The following is a 20,390-nucleotide window of genomic DNA, read 5'->3' on the forward strand; positions in this document are numbered from 1 at the left end:
GGCTGCGCCTCCCTGGGGACCCGCAGACGAAACCCACTGGGAAGCAGCGGTGTGCCATGTTTGCTGCCCAGCGACTGCTCGCTAAAGTCTTAGTTTTGCCTAATGCCCCTAATGCCGCGTTGGCTAATGCTATGGATAATGGTCCAGTGAAGGATTGCAGCGAAAAACAAAATGCGTGGGAGATGGGCTGCGTTTTTAGATACCGAGTTGTAAAACTGTCAGTCTTGGAAGTCCGGTGGCGATAGCTTCCCGCGGGCTGTTGCTTTCGCTTTTGCTTCCTGATACTAATCTCTGCATAGGAACGGCAGAGTTGAGAAGGGTGATAATGAAAACGGGATAGAGAGGAATACTGTTAGCAAAACACTGATTACCTGGTTTCCAGGCCTTTATTAATTTTTTATTGTAGCTATGAAAAGTATATGCTTTTAAGAAATCACGGGAGTACAAATCCAGCTAGAGCACAGGTCTCTTTCCTTGAGTTCATTTTTACTTTTGTGTGCCTGGCCAGGAGTAACATCTGAGAGTTCTGTGTGACAAGTTGTAAGAAGTTTGTTTTTAGTCAGACTTGTTGAGCAGAGCATATTAGAAACAGCTTTTATCTAAAACCTTATCAGCTTGTAGAAGAGAACAGCTACTGGTTTGCCTTGTTATTCATATAACTCAGGCTCTTCTATTGAAATACTTTGTAAAACTTGTGGATATGCTTAAGTGTAATTCCAAATTGTCCCTTTGATTTGAGTCTGCCACTGAGAGCCTATCCAATTTTAACATTGTACCGGTGAGCTAAACATATGCAGAAGAGTAGAAGCCTGCGTTTTCTGCACCGTTTTTTACCCCCCTTTTTTTTTCTACCTTACTATGTCATTTGTGTACTCCTGCAGTCCATTGTAATTTAACATCTCCTGATTTTCCAGTTAGTCATTAGGCATAAATCTAATTGGGGTATGCTTATCGTTTCACTTACTATAGTTTGGGGTTTTTTTAATTTATTTTTTATTGACTTTCAAGGCTGACTTGGTTGGACTCTATTAGATAAAGTACATGTTGAATCAGAGACATCTTTGTTTTAAAATATAATTGGCAATGTTTTATACAAGACGGTAACATTTTGATAACATATGGAGTGGGTGGGCGAGAGCAAAAAGAGAATTGTTCTGCAAAGAGGAGATTTGCTATTAGGAGAATAAATTGCTTTTGTCAACATTTGTGATATTGTTGAGGGTTTTCCTTGGTTATTAAAGACTAACAAACTTGAGCATCTGAAAATGCTTTTTATTTTTATAAACAAGTTGTGGAATATTTTTTTTAACAGAATATTAATACAAAAAAAATCTAAAATCTAGTAGTTTTGAATACCAGACAACTCACAAATATGTGATTTCATTAGGTATACTTTGTTGAAAGGCAGTAGTGTTGTCCTCATGAGTGAAGAACAAAATCAAAATACTCAAAATCCAAGTCTGAATTAAGAACATGAATATGTATTCTTAGGAAGTTCTGAGGCCTTTCCGTCTAACTTACAAAAATGGCTGCAGTGTAAAAGTAATTTTAATAAGAGAACTGTTAAATTCTGATCATTCTTAGCTAGATTGAAGCTTCTGTTGAGGTCTAATGGTCTGGAGTATTCTCTTCGGAGAAAAACTTCCTTTGCTTCTGGTTTTAGTAGTACTGTTTTCAGTTGTAGATTATGTCACTTCTTGTCATCTCCAATTAAAATACTAAAAGCTTTCTGGGTAGTGGAAGTTTTAACAAAATTATGCACTTAATCATTTGCACTTGAGGTTCTCAGGCTTTTTCGCTTTTGGACTAAGCAAGCTTTCTGAGTGTGTGTTACGAGAGAGGAAACAAGGTAGAAATGTGTTTTTAGGCACAACCCATTTTCATTAAAAGATGCAAGACCATGGGTAGTTACCAGGGTAATAAAGATTAACTGTCTTTGCTTTATAAAATATTTCTAAAGGAAAAGTAGTGGCAACAAAGATAGGAATAAATCTTCTCAAAATTCTAATTAAATCTTCATTCTTGTGGTGGGGGTAAAGGCATTTGACATTATGATGTTCATGTGCATATATTAATAAATGGAAACATGGCTGTTAGGAGAATTAGTCATGGCATCCTTTGAGGTTTTACATCATGGTGTTCTGTGGTACATGTTTTTAAACACCTTGATTGCGTGATTTTTTTTTTTTGTAGGTAGACTTCATAATTTTTTAATATGCACTTAAGCAGACGTGTGACAAACAGTAAAAGCTTTTGCCCTGCAGTGTATGAACTAGATGACAGTGCAGTCATGAGTTTACCGATTCAGTTGCTCAAAGCCATGTTCAAATATAAAGTAGAAGTACTAATTAGTTTGCTAAGTAGCTTCTCTTGGACCTTGGGGAAGCATGGTACAGAGCCAGCATTCAGGGTGGTTAGTCCCATGTAGAGTCTAACTGGACCTATCTAGACCGATTTCTGCAGTATCTCATCTGAGTTTGTATGCTGTGCTTCTGATGAATTCTCACTAAAATCTTTATCCTATGGTAAATAGGACAATCAGTTACTGACTTTCTACTAACTACCGTGCTTATGTATCTCAAAATTCATGTGCGTTTTTAGTAGAGGCTCTTTCTTCAGGAAGTTTGTTGACATGTAGCCCTTAATTTTTGATGTATGGTTTCATTGTTAGTAATTATTTAAAATGTACAGATTCCTGAAGATGATTAGGTGATCAGTTGTACCTCTACCGTTGCTGTAGTGTAGACATAACACCTGTAATGCAGGTCTGAAAAGGGGTCTGTAAAGTTTATGCATTTTAGTCAATCACATTTGCTTCAAACTCTGTTAATGATTTTGTTCCTTTTATTTCTGTAAAAGTGAAATTGCTGTCTTGTGTTTATAGATTGATTTGGATACTATTGATGTCAGCAATCTCAACAGGCAGTTTTTGTTTCAAAAGAAACATGTTGGAAGATCAAAATCACAGGTGAGGAAAAAGTCAAAGCTGAAGTCTTAATATTATTTTATGGACAGTGTTAGAAACATGTCACGGTTTTGTTTGTACTGTGAAGTGGTAGGTGTTGGTTGATCATGGCTATCTACAACATTTCATTATAAAAGTATTTAAATCTCTTAAGGTAATCAACTTACTAGATACTCAACTGGTATTGAGTCTATCTTTAGTAGGAAGGAAGAAATAATAAGTGGATTTTTTTGTTTTTGTTTGTTTTTATTTCTAGGTTGCCAAGGAAAGCGTGTTACAGTTTTATCCAGAAGCTAATATTATAGCTTACCATGATAGCATCATGAAGTATGTTTGTTTTTAAGCTCTAATTACATGTTTTGATTTGCAAGTACTGTGTTATTTAAATGCTACAATGGTGTGCTTTGAGATATTTTACAAAGTTACTGCAGTAAGAAGAAATAGCTATAAATATGAGATTACTACACACCTGAGTGGGAGTGTCGATTTTGCATTTTCTTAAGCTCTGGTAGTAAGCTGTAGTCATTTGCTTCTGTCTATTTTTCATTATATTAGTAACATTTACCATATAAGTTTCTACACTGTAAGGATGCCCTGATGTCTTGAGCAAGAATTAGATTAAAATAAATGTGAATGTTGAGTCCATGATTGAAAAAAATGAAGTCCTTTGTGTGTGTGGAGGTAACTGTGTATCATTTATATATCCCCAAAACTGTTAAAAGCTAGTCTTTATGATCCATAACAAGATCACATAGATTTTCTTTAGCTGTTTCCTATGTTTTAATTTATATTTGCCCAGTTTCTTAAAAATTGATACTCTGTAATATTAAGTTTTGAACTCTGATGTTGCTGTTAGCCACTGAAACACTGACTGATTGCATTCTTCTGAAACTGTAAAACTATTAATCCTGTTTCCTCTTCACTTTCTCTTCTTTGCCACCTTCTTTAAATTGGAAAAATGCAATGAAAAGATACTAAAGTGTCAAGATTTTGAAATTCCATATCTTGGCTCCTGAGGGTATGGGGGCACAATCAAAACCAATTGAGCTATGGCAGGATAAAGAATTATCAACAGTCTGATGAGCTATGGTAATGACAGTGTGCACGTTTTAGCCTCAGCTGATGGTTTTTAAGGTCAGTTACCACAGTTCAGCCAATTTGCTCATTAGGTCAGAGCAGTATAATCAATTTTTCATTGTCTGCCTATTTCATTGGTCAAGTTAGTAACTGCAATAGATTCTTTCCAGCAGCATAGAATTCATGCTTTCGCCCAGCTTTAAAATGAACAGAAGACAAATGGGGCAGTTAAAGGCTAGCAGTAAATTTATAATATGTGTAACTTATCACATGAACAGCAGTCCACCCTTTGCATGTGTATAGTTTCTCTTGTGGCATAATAACCAACAACTTTGTGCCATTTTGAGTATTGTTTTTCTTTTCTGTAGCCCTGACTATAACGTAGAGTTCTTCCGCCAGTTTACGTTGGTTATGAATGCTCTGGATAACAGAGGTGAAGTTTTCACTATGTTTTTATATTGGAGATGAAAATACTGTTGCTTGTTCATAGAAACAGAACTTTAATATGTTCTACTGGTAGTCCTCCTGCAGTGTCAGTTAAGTAACAAGTATCCTCTTAACCCATCTGTAGTTTGACTAATGCTTGTGTGCTTCACTAGAAACTTGAAAGGGTAGTTAGTGCTTTTACAGGTGTTCTGAAAGTAAATATTAACTGCTCTGTTGCTGCTTTATGGGAACTGATGAGTATTGTGTGTACATATGTAACTTTATTCAGTTGAGTTTGATATATATAATAGTGTCGATATATTTAATAGCGTCGATATATTTTGTGTTACTTGGACAATTGACTTTGTGAAAAAGGCGTAGCACTCTATAATGAAATAAGGCAGAGTAAGGATAAATGTTTGCATAGGAAGCTAGTTTGAATTTGGAGAAGTAAAACTTTTTTCCGAATTACTCACATTTGTCTTTAAAAACTCTTGATTTGCAGCTGCCCGTAACCATGTGAACAGGATGTGTCTGGCTGCTGATGTTCCTCTTATAGAGAGTGGAACTGCAGGCTACCTTGGACAAGTAACGGTTATTAAAAAGGTTAGGTTGTGTATTACTCTTGTCACTTTAAGTTTAAATCATTGGCTATTTTAGACAACAGGGAGTTGGGTGTTTTGAGATACAGTTACCGTTCATCTGGTAATAGCGTGTACTATCAGTAGCCTTCAGTGTGACAAGCAAATATTTCACTTTTCACCAGGGAGTGACAGAATGTTATGAATGTCATCCTAAACCAACTCAGAAGACTTTTCCAGGCTGCACAATCCGAAATACGCCATCGGAACCTATCCATTGCATTGTGTGGGCTAAGTATTTGTTCAAGTGAGTGATATCTTAAAAAAAGAAAACAGGTATTGTGGTTCACTCTTCTGGTTTCTAAGCCTACAGACAGAGAAATAAAGTGGACACATACTTTTGGGTTGTTCTGTTGTTGTGGGGTTTTTTGGTGTTGTTTTGGGGTTGTTTTTTTTTGTTTTTTTTCTTAATGAATGTGAATTATAGTGAAAACCTCCAGGTCTCTGACCTGGATTCTGAGGTGTTTTTTGGGAGGAGTGTGTTTTGTTTTTTGGGGTTTTTTTTGTCTATTAATATAAAGATGGAAGGTTGGTTAGTACTTAGGCCTTGCTCTAATATCACAGAAAATCTGTCAGAGTAGTTCAGCACAGCAGCGTAGGTTGATGTTACTTTATTCTTCACCTTTGTGTGAAGTTAACGCATTTTTCACTTTAATGCATGTATTAACATATGCAAAGTTTGCTGGGATCTTGGAGGGTTGTAAGAAATGCATTCAGTACTGTGATATAAATATAAGGTTAGGTGAACTACTGAGTTATACAGAACTGTTAATAAATTCATTTTTGTATTGGACATTTTGTGTTGTCATTGTTAAGTCCACGTGTGATGAATCACAACAATTTAAAAAGCAGTGTATGAAGTGACACTCTGATAGCAAGAATTCTAAAGTGGTTATATATCTGTTAGCAAATATTTCAGGCTTTAAACAGATATGATGAAATTCTAGTATTGTGTTGTTCTTAATTATTATATAGCCAGTTGTTTGGAGAAGAAGATGCTGATCAAGAAGTCTCTCCTGACAGAGCTGATCCTGAAGCTGCCTGTGAGTGTGATATAAGCTGGTAGCTTACCCTGTTACTGAAATGTTCTACATCAGAGATTAAGATTTGTTTCTGTCCATTTCTTAAGGTTAGAGAGTTCAGCTCCATTTTCTTTTAAGAGGATTCCAATTACTGTACTGTTGGACAACAAGATTTTGGGACATGTTAACAGTAGCTTCCCTTACAGACCTTCATGTACACCATGCGTAACTTGGTTCCCTCATACTACCACGTATTAGATATTTGAAACAATTTCAGTGTTTTTTTGTTAACTTGATGCATAGTGCATACCAGAGATTTTGTATGAAGAATGTGCAAAAAGTACTCTTCAAAATGACAACGGTTTTAATAGTTTCACCTGTCAGAACTGTGGCCCTTGTGGGAAGCCTAAAACATCTTTTGAAATGATTACTTCAGCTGTTCTGCAGACTTTTTAATATAGTCGAAGGTGGGTCACTGGCATTCACTAGTTGTTCTCAGTGTGGGTAGAAAGCCACAAAGTTTGTGAGAAACACAATTGATACACTTGCTAATCATCAAGCTCTAGTTAACACATCCAGGTGTAAGATATATGATTTATCTGTTTGGAGACTCCTGTTCACTGCAGCAAATGGTCTTTGCTATGTATACAGAAATTTGAAGTGAAAATTAAATATAACTGATGTTCACGGGGTAGCATTTTTTTTCCCCTATATATTTGGATTTGATGGAGCCCTTCCTTCCCTGCAGGTGAGAGCCTTGTTTTTTGAATTGAGGACTGAGAACTGAGTGGTATTTGTAGTCACTCTGCATTTTCCATTCCTAGCCGAGGGATTGCAAGGAAGTACAAGGTTTATGATTGAACTGTTCTAGCCTGAAACACTTCAGTGTTGATCTACATAGGAAATATGCCTGTTTTGAGTGATGTTTTTGTAGCTATTCAGTATTTTGCTGAAAGGACAGTAACTGTAGTTACTGTGAAGGTGAATAGGCATCATTGTTGCTTCTTTTGGATCCTTTGATAGATGAATGGACTTGGGAGAGTGAGAGGATCCTCTGACTCTTCAGATTCTCTACATCAGATAGTCATCACCTGACAGGTGGTTCCTACAGGCATTGCAGAATGAAATAGCTGAATCTTAAAAAGAGTGGTATATCAACTCACTTAAAACCAATGGCTGCTGCAGTACTTGAAAGGTAGCAGACACAATACTAGGGCAATTATAGGAAGGCCTGAGCTGTAGCCTCATGTCTGTAGCGAGCAAACTGTCTGTAGCAATAGTGCTGTTTAGAATCAGTGGACATACGTGATGTATCAGGGAAGAGTCAATGCAGGCTTTGTAAGGGGATGTGCCTCGCATGGCTCTGCAGGTGCTTTGAAGGAACCGACAAACTGGTGGACAAGCGTATCTGGTTTACACTGGTTTGAATCTGCAGGGAGCACTCAAAAGCTTCCTGTGAGGATCCTGAAGTTGCTACGCAGCCATGGGGAGAAAAAAAGGATGAAGATCCTGAAGTGGATAAACTACTTAAAATGATAGAGATGAATGGTTGTTTAGAGGAGTGTCCTCAGAGTGGGAATGGGACCAGTGCTGCTCAGCACACATGATTAAGCAAAGTCACTCAGAATAATAAAGATTGAGGGCTAACTGCAAAAAGTAGTAGAAAGCTTCACAATACAGAATAGCTGGGCAATGAGACTTTGGGTAGATTTAGTGCCGATAAATATGAAATGATGCATTAGTGAAAGGAGGGAAACATTCACAAATTTACAATTAAAGTTACGGCCTCTAAGTTTGACTCATTCAGTCAAAATGTTAATAGATAGTTTTATGAAAGCATCAACCTGCTGCTTATTAGGAATCATGATAGCATGCTGGATGTGGCTGGGAAAGAAATACAAAATTAATAAGCATCTGTATGCGTGGAATTTTTTTGAATAGGGATGACCAGAGGTAGCATGCTGATTTTTTTGTTTGTTTGTTTGTGTTGAAGCTCTAACCAAACTAAGATTCTTCAGCCAGGAAAAGAGACTATTGAAAGGGGATGGTTAGAGATTTATGAAATCACAACATTATGTGGAGAAAATTAATAGGAAACAATTGTTCACTGTTTCTGCCAATAAAGGAATTAGGTGACATCAAGTTAAATTAGTGAGTTGCAGAAGCAAACAGGAGTAGTCACACTGTGTCTAATTCAGCTTTTGTTGGGTCCAGTAAAGCCATTTTATGGTCCCTGCATAATTTTGGTTGTTCACTCTAGGGGAAATATTTGGGTGTGATTTTCTTTTTTCTTTTTTTTTCTTAATTAAAATACTTGGTTAACACTTTATTAATAGGGGAGCCAGCAGAAGCAGAAGCCAGAGCACGAGCATCCAATGAAGATGGTGAGATTAAACGTATTTCAACTAAGGAGTGGGCTAAATCAACTGGATACGATCCAGTTAAACTTTTTACTAAGGTATCTTCTTTAACCCAAATAAATATCTTTCTTTGAAGTGTATGAGGTGCTTTAAAGTTAAGCCAAACTCCAGTGTGGACTCTTGATGCTAGTCATCAGTCATGCCATTGTGTTATGACTTTCACCAATTTTGCTGTAGAATTGGTCTTTTACAACATTTGCTTATGTGTTGTATGTTGCCGCTTTATGGCATTCCATCTGCATCTGTACAGATGGCTTCAGCAGCTTGTCCATACTTACAGAAAAACTTAATTATCATTACTTTTAATATGAAAAGGTAAACTTGAATTCTGAGTTTCACTGGGCATAATCAGAACCAATCTGAGGACCTAAAAGCTATGAATCGTCTTCTGTGTGTAATCAGACTCTGGCATAAGAAACTACAAACTGGTTTAGGAGTTTTCCTTCTAAATAGTTGCTGAAATTGGATAAATAGATGAAATTAGTATAGAACCTAGTGTTGATAGGTAGTAATAACTTTACTGTGGAAATTCATTGGCATGTAGGTAAGACATGTACTTATGGGGGAGGGTATACAAAGAGCTGTAGTGATTGCTTCAGTAGGCACATGAACCCACTGTTTGGACTGTTTCTTGATTTTTTTACTTTATCCCCTCACCCAATTAATCAGAGCTGTATCTGCTTTATGCAATAAGTATTAAAGAATGGGGAATAAGAAGTTTTTCCAGCCTGTTTTTTCCTGTGGAGTTTAATTTTTATTTATGTGGTTGAAAATATTTTCAAGGAGAAAAGCAAAACCTCATAAAATCTAATGCTGATTTTTAATTTCACAGCAGATGTAAAAATAAAGTATGTCTTTTTTTTTTTCCCCTTTCATTTTAATGTTTTTTGTTGTTTGGTTGTTTTTGTGTTGTTTTTTTTTTTTTTTTTAATGTTTCCTAGCTTTTCAAAGATGATATTAGATATCTGCTGACAATGGATAAGCTGTGGAGGAAAAGAAAGCCTCCAGTGCCACTGGACTGGGCTGAGGTACAAAATCAAGGTAATTGTCCCTCTTCCCACTGTATATTTGTAAGTCATACCTGCTGTTTGTTAATGCATCCCTGCAACATGTACATTTCTCACTGTCACTGTTGAGTACTGATAATTAACATATTAATTCTTTGCAATTTCTGAAGATTTTGAATTTTTCTCTACATAGAGAACATTTTTTCTAAAACTGTTTTGCAATTGTTATTTTAGATACTCAGTATTTGCTGTAGAAAATTCACATTTCACAAAATTACACATCAGCTTATTCTAGGAGACCTTACCGTAAGCACTTAAACATTTATCTTAGAAAGCTGAGTTTTGCTGAAAAATTGTGTACATCTAGGCAATTGATATAAGTACAGCTATAGTTGCAGTTTTAAATGCAGATTTGTTGCAAAATGTTGGGGCTACTGCAGTGTAAGGATGTTGTTCTTCAATTTAGAAAATACTTAATTTTGCTGAAATTGGAAAATTCTTTATAAGTGTTCCTGATCTTAATTTTTTTCTTCCTTTTCCCAAAGAGAAAAACATATCTGACCAACAAAATGAATCCTCTGCAGTCTTGAAGGATCAGCAGGTTCTTGATGTCAAGAGCTATGCACACTTATTTTCAAAGAGTGTTGAAACCCTGAGACTTCACCTAGCTGAGAAGGGTGATGGAGCAGAGCTTATATGGGATAAGGTTGGTTTGCCAAATTTGTATGATCCAGTTATACTCGACATATGTAGTACAAATATTAACTGGACTCATTCAGTTTCATTCCAAAGTAGTACTACTTAGAATAAAAATGTCTGGCACCTCACTGAAAACACTTCCCATATGTAAACAAATAAATACTTTAAACACTCTATTTTGTAACTCGCTGAGTGTAAGGATTAACTATTGTGATGTAAAATAACTTAATTCACCAACTTTAAAAAGCACAAATTCAGAAGTATTTGTTATTTTGATTTTTGAAAATATTTTAATAATGCAGCTTCATTTTTTCTTTTTACCTTTCTCTAAAACATGCACAGCTTATACAGTGGTTTGTAGCTAGAGTTCTGCTGAGTTGTACATAGTAATTAGCTCTGACGATAGGCATGTGATCTGTTACAGGTGTTGCTGAAGAAAAACAAGAAAATAATTTTTCTCTTTTAGCACCAGAGACAGTGTAATCTTCCTGCAGTCAGTTGTCATTTGGCATAAGAAAAGAAAGTAGTTTGTAAATACAGGGGGGACAAAGTAGTAAAAGAGTATGACAACAGATAGTAAAAAATACTTCCTTCTGAAACACTGGTTTTTGACATAAAACATTGTAAGATTTAGCATTTAGACATTATTTTGAACATACAAGGCGTTTTATTAATTCTAATACACTCATTCACTACTAAAATGTTAAGTACAATTTCTAGTATTACTGCTCTCTCTAGACATACTATTTGAAAGAGAAAGTATGTTGACTCAAAAATGCAATAGTGTACAGACTTCTTTTAACTTTGTTTTTAAGATTTTAGCAACCATGAGTTGCAAACTTTTTCCAATGAGTAACCTGATTTTTAAATACTTTTTGTATTGACTTCTTGTCAGGATGACCCATCTGCAATGGATTTTGTCACTTCTGCTGCGAACCTCAGGATGCATGTTTTCAGTATGAATATGAAGAGCAGATTTGATATCAAGTGTAAGGATAAAATATAACACTTATTTAAATAATAATCTAAACTTCTAATTTTCATTGACTGTTAAAAATTTGCATACTCTTGCTTATTTTGCAGCAATGGCAGGAAATATTATCCCCGCTATAGCTACTACTAATGCAGTAATAGCTGGTCTGATAGTGCTGGAGGGTTTGAAGATTTTATCAGGAAAAATAGATCAATGTAGAACAGTAAGTAGAAATAAGATACTTTTACTTTCTTGTTACTCATTTAAATGTCACATTTAACGTGCTTTGATTATTGTGTAGTTTTACTGTCTCTCACTTCTCGCTTCAGTAGATTCTGAATGTGGTGGGAACTTTCAGCCACAATTAAAAGAGAAGTGGAAGTCTCAAGGATCATTAAGTTCCTCTGATTTAATTGGCTGCTGGATAGGAGAGAGAACCAGACTGACATCACTTGAAACATGGTTGCTTCATGTTACAGATCTGTTTGGCAATAGCTGGTCAGTCAGCGCAGGTGTCACTGCGGACTGGCTGTAATACGCACTTTCTCCTGCTCAGCAGGCATGTCAAAGAGGATTAGGGAACAGGACAACCTGTGAGACTTATGAGAATAAATCTGTAGGAAAACAGGTTTTATGAGTGCTGTTACTTACAGAATAACTTGTTTTATTCTTGTCTGTCCTCAAGATTTTTCTGAACAAGCAGCCAAATCCCAGAAAGAAGCTATTGGTTCCTTGTGCTTTGGACCCACCAAATCCTAACTGTTATGTATGTGCAAGTAAGCCAGAAGTGACAGTGAAACTTAATGTACACAAAGTTACTGTTTTAACACTCCAGGATAAGGTAAATCCTTTTTATTCTAATACTTTCTTTTTATTCTAATATTGTAAATTATTAAAGTTAGGGTTTTGTTCAGTATATTTGGACTGAATATTGGCTGTTTAATTTGCTGTTTATATTTTGCATTTCTCTCAGCTACAAGACCACCTAGATGAGCCAGTATGCTTCTTGCTCATGTGTGCTTGTATATCTTGTGAAAGAATGTTTGTACTTTGTAACTTTTTGGTGGTTTTAAAGCCTATTTGTATCCAACAACAAAAAATTAAACTAGTATTTCAGTTGTATAGTTCTGTAACCACATTGCATAGCCACAACTGATTTGTAATTCTGTTGTTTTATGAAGTATTCTTAAAATTTTTTCAACATATCCGAACCTGTAGACAGCAAAAATGTTCATGGAAGTAAAAAAAAAAAAAAAAGTATAGGCTTTCAGCAGATGCCTGAAAACAAGCCAGGATAAGAAATATATCTTTCTTTATATAAAAGATATTTAAAAGAAAGCTATATTTTTATAAGTGTTTTAAAGTCAGATAATGGTTAAATAATCATATTAATCTTTCCAGATAGTGAAAGAAAAATTTGCTATGGTAGCACCAGATGTACAAATAGATGATGGGAAAGGAACTATTCTTATCTCTTCAGAGGAAGGAGAAACAGAAGGTATGCATACTGAAGCTTTTAAGATAAGAGTGGATAAAAACTAGGAAGAAACCATGATACACAGAATGGAAGTATAGCAAATGTTCTAGTGTTCATCCTGTAGACTAATATTTGAAGAGAACTGGATTTGCAAGTATTTTAAGTGGCTCAAGAATAGTTAGTGGTATTGTCTACAAGCCTGTATGTCCAGTTCAGCTTTCCTATATAAAGTACTTTTCACCTGGAGTGTCAGGATTCCTTTCAAGTATTGATATTCAGCTATAAAAGTGCACCAGTTATTTTCCTCTGTTTGCACATCCCCTTCAGTTTCTTGTTCATAGATTGTGGTCTTTTTATGACACTTGTAGGCACTATTGTAATACAAATATTATCTCCAAAATGTTCCTAAATGTAATAATAGTGAAGTGCTTGAACATGATGCATGAGGGGTAAATAAGTCAAACAAGTAGTTTTAACTCCTGATAGGCTTGAATGTCAGCTTTTACTTTAAATATAGCTAATCAATGTTAATCTTATGTTTCTACATAAAACTTCTGGAGTGCTCATTTCATCATATTTATTCAGATGTAAAGGATCTTTATATAAATAGCTTGTATACACTGAAGTTTTTCACTATTTTTATAGCAAATAACCACAGGAAATTATCAGATTTTGGAATTCGAAACGGCACTCGACTACAAGCAGATGATTTCCTCCAGGACTATACACTGTTAATCAATGTGCTTCATAGGTAAAGATTCTGAAATAATTATTTTTGTATATATATGTAGGACAGTCCCACAGGGAATTTCCAGCTCAGAATTTTAAATTCATGAATAAAGCTCAAAGATTAAGCTATGGAAAGAAAATATAGAGGTAAAAAATGAATCATTATTTTTTATTAATTTAGACTTTAGAGGATTTGGTTTGTTCTGGTTTTGTTTTGTTGTTTGTTGGGGTTTTTTTAGCAGTAATTGGGGAAAGTTTATTTTAATAATTTGTTATTAACACAACATGAAAATACAGTGCAAAACCAAACTTACTTTTAGGGTAGCCAGAAGTGAGAAACTGCTTTTCAAAAAAAACAAAACAAAATAAAAAAAAGGCAAAAAATCCCCCAGCCTCCTAGGGTAGTAGATCCTCTGCTTCACTGCCTGTGTTCAGATACAGCAATGCAAACAGAAGTCACTTTGAAATAACTGGTGTGTGTATTTAACCCTGGATAAGTAATATATATATGATATACAGTAAATTAATACGCTGCACTTTCAGTGAGAATAGGAATGTGACATTGAAGAAGAAGGGTAAGCTCAGGTAATGATTTTTTGCATTCCTAAGCATTTTAAGTCATGGTACTGGGTGGAACAGTGTTTTTTGAATAAACGAAGCATAAATTATAAAGGAGGACTGAACAGATTTTCCTCTTTTTTAATACGTTTTTCTCATTTTGTTATATTTGCAGGGTGCTCTAATACTTGAATGACATACTTTCTTTGTGAAAAAGACAGTTTTTAATTTTCACCTGGTTGTTTAAAAGCGTATGTATTTTTCCGCAGTGAAGACCTAGAAAAAGATGTAGAATTTGAAGTCGTTGGTGATAGCCCTGAAAAAGTTGGCCCTAAACCATCAGAACCAACATCCAAGAACATTACTAATGGTAGTGATGATGGAGCACAACCCTCAACATCAACAGGTAAATAACAGTAATCAATATTAAATAAAACAAAATAGTCTTTCAGTAGTGCAGTCCAATTAAAATAATTGTCTTCAGTTTTATGACTTAACTTTGCCAACATGAAATCAGGCATTTAAGTTGCCTCTTGTATAAATATAATATTAAATAGAAAAATGCACATTTAAGATTGCTACAAAAGTTTATAGTAAGTACACCTTGAAGTTTTATTTTTTAACTCACAAGGGCTTGTCAATGGGGTGTCAGCTTAAGTGCATCATTTGCACAGAAATAAAGTTAGACCCATTCTATCTGATGGTCACACTATTGCTTGACCCCCCCAAAAAAAAATCAACCAAATTTGTCACTTTCTCCCTACAGATTAAAAATTACGTTGTGGATGTCTTTGATCGTGTTTCACTTTGTTAATTTAAGAAGACGTCTTTTATTATCTGCTTAAAAAATAATTATTTTTTCACCTGTCAAGCAAAGCATGGCAAGACAATAGTATTTGCTAGCCAGGAGGAAGTACAATCACCTTCCTAATGTAGAGTGTTTCTTTGAACATACTCAAAATAGTTTAACTTAAATGAATTTGGGAAGCTTAAGCACTGAAGGCTAATGTACTGGAAACATCATACTGTTCTATAGGAATAGCATATGAGTCTGAATACTTGTGGCAAATATAAGTTAGATATCTGTAGTTCTGTCTTAGACTTCTGTATGCTGTTCCTTTGCCTGTCATATGGGCCAGTTTAATATATGTGCACAAGGATGTAGTCACTCCCACTTGCCTCTTGTTTCAGGGGAGATGAAATGTTAAGACTATTGCTAAAATCGATTTCAAATTATATATTTTTAAAAATAGCATAAAATTAGTTTTTACAGTGAATTGTACTTCAAAACAAACCAATATCCACTAGATGTCTTGCAAGTTCATGTTTTGTTCTATTTTCCCTTCTTTATACTATCCATTGTTATCCTTTAGCTCTTTTAAGTCTGCTCACCCTTCCACTCCTTCCTTTCTTTGCGTGTTCTGTGTCTCTCATGGAGCCTGGCTTCTAGTGGGAGTTCTGTTGAGTGCATTAGCGGATGGAGAGGCTGGACTACAGCTCAGGATGTGTAAAAGTTCTTTTCTCAAGGACTGCTACAGATAGCACGCAATTCTTCTATTTCGTATGTGAAAAAAACCCCACATTCTAACTAATGCATTTCCTTTATTTTGGGGTTATTGCAATATTTTCCATTCTTCTAGTGAAGAGGGAGTAACTATGTGAAAAGCCCATTTTATACTGATTTCGGAGAAATTCAAAATTTTCTTGCAGTTGAATGACAAAGAGTATGGATAAAAAATACTCCAAGATGTATTTTTTGTATTAGAGACATTCTTATTTTTATGTATGACTATCTTTACAGTATCCATTTGAACTAAAAACATGTTTTGCAGCTCCAGACCAAGATGATCTATTGATTGTTGATTCTGAAGATGAAGGTACTTCAAGTAATGTTGATGATGATATGGAAAACAAAAGCCGCAAGAGAAAACTAGAAGATAAAGAGTGCATCAGTACAAAGAGAGTGCGTACTGAGCAGACAGAAGAGCAAGATGAAATTATAGCATTAGACTGAACATGCAAATGCCCCTTGACAAAATGATGCAGATAATGTAATACAGTAACAGCATATTATGTTGGGATGTGAAAAATGTCCAGAACTGGACTAATTTTAAGGCCTTTGTTCCAAGTGAATACCAAACCACTGGCTTAAATAATTTGTGTCTGTTTCTCTTGATGATAAAGCTCTCATCTCAATAGACTCTCAGAAGTTTTTCTATATTAATTCTGTATATTAAATGTAGTAGAAACATAGTTTATAAATACTTACAGATAAGTATTTGCTTAAACAGTCATGAAAAAAGCATGTCATTTTTATGTAAATACCTTTTAGGTATAATTCAATAGGACAAAAAAACCTGCTCTTGGTCATCATCTGATGCCCAGATTTTAAGTAACTACATCTTTTTTGCTTGAAGAAAAATATTTTTAGCCTAGTCCTAAACATTTTTCACACCCTGAACAAGTAAAGAAGAAAATTCAATAAATCAAATTAGTGCCATGTTTTAACAGTGTTCTTAAACTTCAACTGGCACTATGTACATTACTGTAAAACTGTTAATTTACTCAAGTTTTTCAGCTCGTACTGCCTGGTATGTCAATGTAAGAAGCAAATTTTTGTGTATTGTTACAGTTTCAGGTTATTTATATTTGATGTTTTGTAAACTCAGATACTACTACTATACTGTACATCTGATGGACCAAATAAATGACATCTGAAATACTTGCTATATTTGCTTGCACAGTCCAAGTTTATGCTGACTTATGGGATTTTACAATGTATAGCCTTCAAAAATTACTGTATTTTCATTTTTTCTAAACATAACCTAGTAGTACAGAACTTAAGCTTCACTTGTTTGAGGTAAAAGGGGAATTTTTTTAATAAAACTTTTGTGAATGTTTTTTTCTTGGACAATCAATTATTGGCCTCTTCGGTTGGAGCATTTGCACCACCACACGCATGTTTTCACCACCTCATGCCTTCAGAAAGAAGAAAGCACTGCTCTTTTATACATTACACTGTGCATAGGACAAAAGTGCAACCTACTGCATTTGTTTAACTATTTTGGTAGCTCTCAAAACTCCAGTGTTGATTCTTAGAGCGCATTAATCAGCCATTTCTGTCACTGTACTGAAATTACTCTCCAGCTGTGTGTTAGTGAACCAAAACTGCTATACAGACTTAGCTTTCCAGAGCAGAGGAATTAGCAGACAAGATTTATTCTGTTACAGTTTGCAGTTTGGAATGAATTTTAAACAAGGTGTTAACTGTATAGAAGAAGAATGTAAAAAACAAAACAAAAAACAAAACCAGCACCTTTTTAGGTTACGGTTCCTGCATCTCGTTGTGTCTAGTAGAAAGGCCAGCTCGTCATCAGTGTTAAATTGCCAATGCAGTGCAAAAATATGGTTCTACAATGTAATTAATTTTTTATCTCTTCTTTTAGGTAGTAATAGTCATATGCAATGGCTTGTTTGGAGGCATAATACTCCACTGTGAAATTAAATCCTGTTGAGTTAGTTGCTTCTTGGCCAGCATGAGTGAAGACTGAGAGGTAAAGATGTAAATAAGAGGTGTCACAGAAAGGATTTTCAATGCTACAATGGGAAGCTTTTATAGTTCTTGCCATAAACAGTTGAAGCGCTAGAATTTAACATGTCCAATTACATCTTCTAAAAATGAAGGCAAACTTTTTAAGCTTTACTAAAAATTACTGTTTTATTAAATTGTCAGATAACTTGTTAGCTGTGTAATAAGATGTGCTTCTCACTGTGACATGACAAAGCTTTATCTAAGCTGATGGCATGTGTAATGTGTCTAAGATAGTGTGATCCTATCTTACTCTACCTGAGAAATTTCCCTGCTTGTACTAGTTGGTATACAAGAATTTAGCTTTCTGACACTTCTTTGATTATTTTAACAGTAGATACTATAATTCTGGTAACTTTACTGCATTAATTTTATTGAAGTTGACAGTGTTCATGACTGGAAGTTGAGTGGTATATGAGCTGAATAGACAATGCAACACCAACAGATTTGGGGGTGAAAGGCGAGGGGAGCTATTCAGTCTCACTGGCTTCTACTCCGTAAGTTACTAGTGTTAACAGTATAAGATGACAGTACTCAAATGGTTTCCTAAAGTATTTGGGATGCTGCTGTCTGAGAAGATACGCATACTAGTTTTTCAGACCAGTAGACAGCTCTGTCAATAAGGCCAGATTGCAAAAATGTTCAGAATTAACCAGGCATTGTATCTTGGATAGGGGGGCACCACTGCAGGACACTGGTTAGACTCTTAAGTTTTAGAGAAGCATTAAGTAATTTTAACGATGCATTATCACTTGGTTTGTAGTATAAAAGGTAGTCTAGAATTTAACTACATAAGCAATTGCATCTTGATGTATTTAAGAGGTGTAATTGTGCTGCTCTTGTCTGGGTAGTAAGTAGTTAGGTGGCCAAAAAATGCTCCTAGGTGCTTACTGTAAAACACTTTAAGGTAAATTATTTTAAATATATTTTCTTGACACAGGCTGCTTCTATACAACATAAGACAGGCTGTTCGTACACTGTCAGCTGTTCTGTTCGGTTCTTGTTAGGTTTGGCAATACTGAATGAACAACTAAAAATGCAAACTGCTTCTATGCTAAAGGAAAAAACACTTCAGAACTGATGGAGTATGAATGTCCTTAATTGGCTACTAGTCACCAACATTGTATTAATGTAGAATTTTCCAACTTAAATCTTCTCTTGCCCTTGAGACCAAATTATAAATCACAGCATTTATTAAGCTTTGAAGTAATTTAAAAAAAAAAAAAAGGCAGCCACTTTTCAACTGACAATTTGTTCAACTCCTAATAGCAGTAATATTGATACGGAAGGAAGTGTAGTTGGAAGACACAAGATTTAAATGTCAAAATGGAGGAGAAATTCTTCCCAGTTTCTTAGCTTGGCAAACCTGATGTAGGCTCTGTCTTCGCTAACAATTTTTGAGCCAGGCTCATTAAATCAGTCTACAAATTTCTATTTGCAGTGATACAAATTGGCTTCTTCTGTGTTCTCTAGTTGTTTACATATACTGATGCAAATTTCCGTAATGCAGATAAGCTTTTCTGGCTGCTTGTCACAGTAACCATTCTTGATGATGTATTTTTTATTTACTTAGTGAATTTGAGTGCTGTGTATGAAAAGAACAAGAGAAATAGTGGAATACTTTAGCGTAGTTGAACACAGCTGAGAGTGTATGTAGTATCTGTCTTTGTACACTGTTAGTTCAATATCCCTTTTCTGCAGTGGAGTATGAAAAGGAATATTGACTGCTATTGATACACAGCATTTAACTAGAGATACATTAAGCTGCTCTGACTTATGGTGAAGAAATTTATAACAACTTTCCCTCAATTGTATTGTTAAAAAAAAAAGGCAGAAGTGCAACCTATCAGATTCTCAAAGCATCTAGAGAATCGCCCTTCAGGGGCAATTGATAACCATTCAGGATAAAGAACTTTTGGGGCCACGATGTCAGACAGACTTGTACCAGCCCATTTCCTAAAGAGCAACTTTAACCTGTAGATAACCATTTAATGTTTGTAGTAGTGCTATGTGACATTTTAATTTTACTTTATGAAACCATTTCATTGTTGAACCACAGAGAGAGATGCATGCTTTCCTGGCCTGTTGACTCTGACAGCTGGCAAGCCGATTGATGTGCCATTTCAAGTTCTGACCTTTACAAAAAAGACCTCTTGCTAACCATTTATTAGATCCCAGAAGATAAAACAGGCTTGTGTTCAGTTCATATATACCATTGATACCTACTTCAAGCCTTATCTCTACTGTCTCCAAACTTTAAATTTGGATTAGAAAAGTGAGTAAACACTGAATTAAGGAAAACAGATTTGTTTTTTCCCCCGTGTTCTGTTTCTGTCCCTATAGGTAGAGATATTTTCTTTCTTCTCTTTGCAGCTGTAAGGACAAGAAGCCTCCAATTTTGTGCATCTAAAATACTGAGCATGCAAGAAAGCAGAAACTAGGTTCAAAATAGTACAACAAATCTTAAACAAGTCAGTCATCTGTTTTTTGCTTGTCTGAGATTATTTCTGGGCTAGTGTCTAAGCAGAATGATTACAGAGAACATACACCTACAGACAAAGGAATGGGTGGGGGGACGCAATTTAATGCTTTGATTTGGAGGCCTTGATTCTTCTTTAAGGGAGGAATAAGATGAAGTAAATAAATGTCCTCCTAGATATAGCTTGAGATGTGTTCATATTTCTTCTTCGGATGAAAATGGCTGGTTAGATACATGTCATTATCTTTGTCTTTCTCATCAGCATACTTCTTCATTCACATGAGAAAAAGTGGGACATTTTCAGTATGATTTCCTAAAGAAAAGATAC

The 20,390-nt window shown here is 35.2% G+C and overlaps 1 protein-coding gene across 1 annotated transcript; it reads left to right on the top strand.

Moving 5' to 3' along the window:
* The first annotated feature begins 56 nt into the window (after positions 1 to 56).
* On the top strand, positions 57 to 16,894 carry UBA2 (ubiquitin-like modifier activating enzyme 2). Its single transcript, XM_010288646.1, has 17 exons — positions 57 to 209; positions 2,885 to 2,968; positions 3,222 to 3,292; positions 4,411 to 4,475; positions 4,974 to 5,074; positions 5,235 to 5,356; positions 6,085 to 6,152; positions 8,468 to 8,589; positions 9,493 to 9,592; positions 10,104 to 10,264; positions 11,153 to 11,246; positions 11,341 to 11,453; positions 11,916 to 12,071; positions 12,632 to 12,728; positions 13,353 to 13,458; positions 14,264 to 14,400; positions 15,827 to 16,894. The coding sequence occupies exons 1-17, from the start codon at positions 57 to 59 to the stop codon at positions 16,006 to 16,008; spliced, it is 1,932 nt and encodes a 643-aa protein (XP_010286948.1). The 3' UTR covers positions 16,009 to 16,894.
* The last annotated feature ends 3,496 nt before the right edge of the window (positions 16,895 to 20,390 follow it).

Source organism: Phaethon lepturus, unplaced genomic scaffold, assembly GCF_000687285.1.
Source record: "Phaethon lepturus isolate BGI_N335 unplaced genomic scaffold, ASM68728v1 scaffold22790, whole genome shotgun sequence".
Classification (NCBI taxonomy): Eukaryota; Metazoa; Chordata; class Aves; order Phaethontiformes; family Phaethontidae; genus Phaethon; species Phaethon lepturus.

What these genes read in the sequence shown, in the direction of transcription:
- UBA2 (XM_010288646.1), top strand. Translation starts at nt 57, where the DNA reads ATGTTTGCTGCCCAGCGACTGCTCGCTAAAGTCTTAGTTTTGCCTAAT. An exon ending in GCGTTTTTAGATACCGAGTT is followed by an intron (nt 210 to 2,884) that starts GTAAAACTGTCA and finishes TTGTGTTTATAG; the next exon opens with ATTGATTTGGATACTATTGA. An exon ending in TTAATCAATGTGCTTCATAG is followed by an intron (nt 13,459 to 14,263) that starts GTAAAGATTCTG and finishes ATTTTTCCGCAG; the next exon opens with TGAAGACCTAGAAAAAGATG.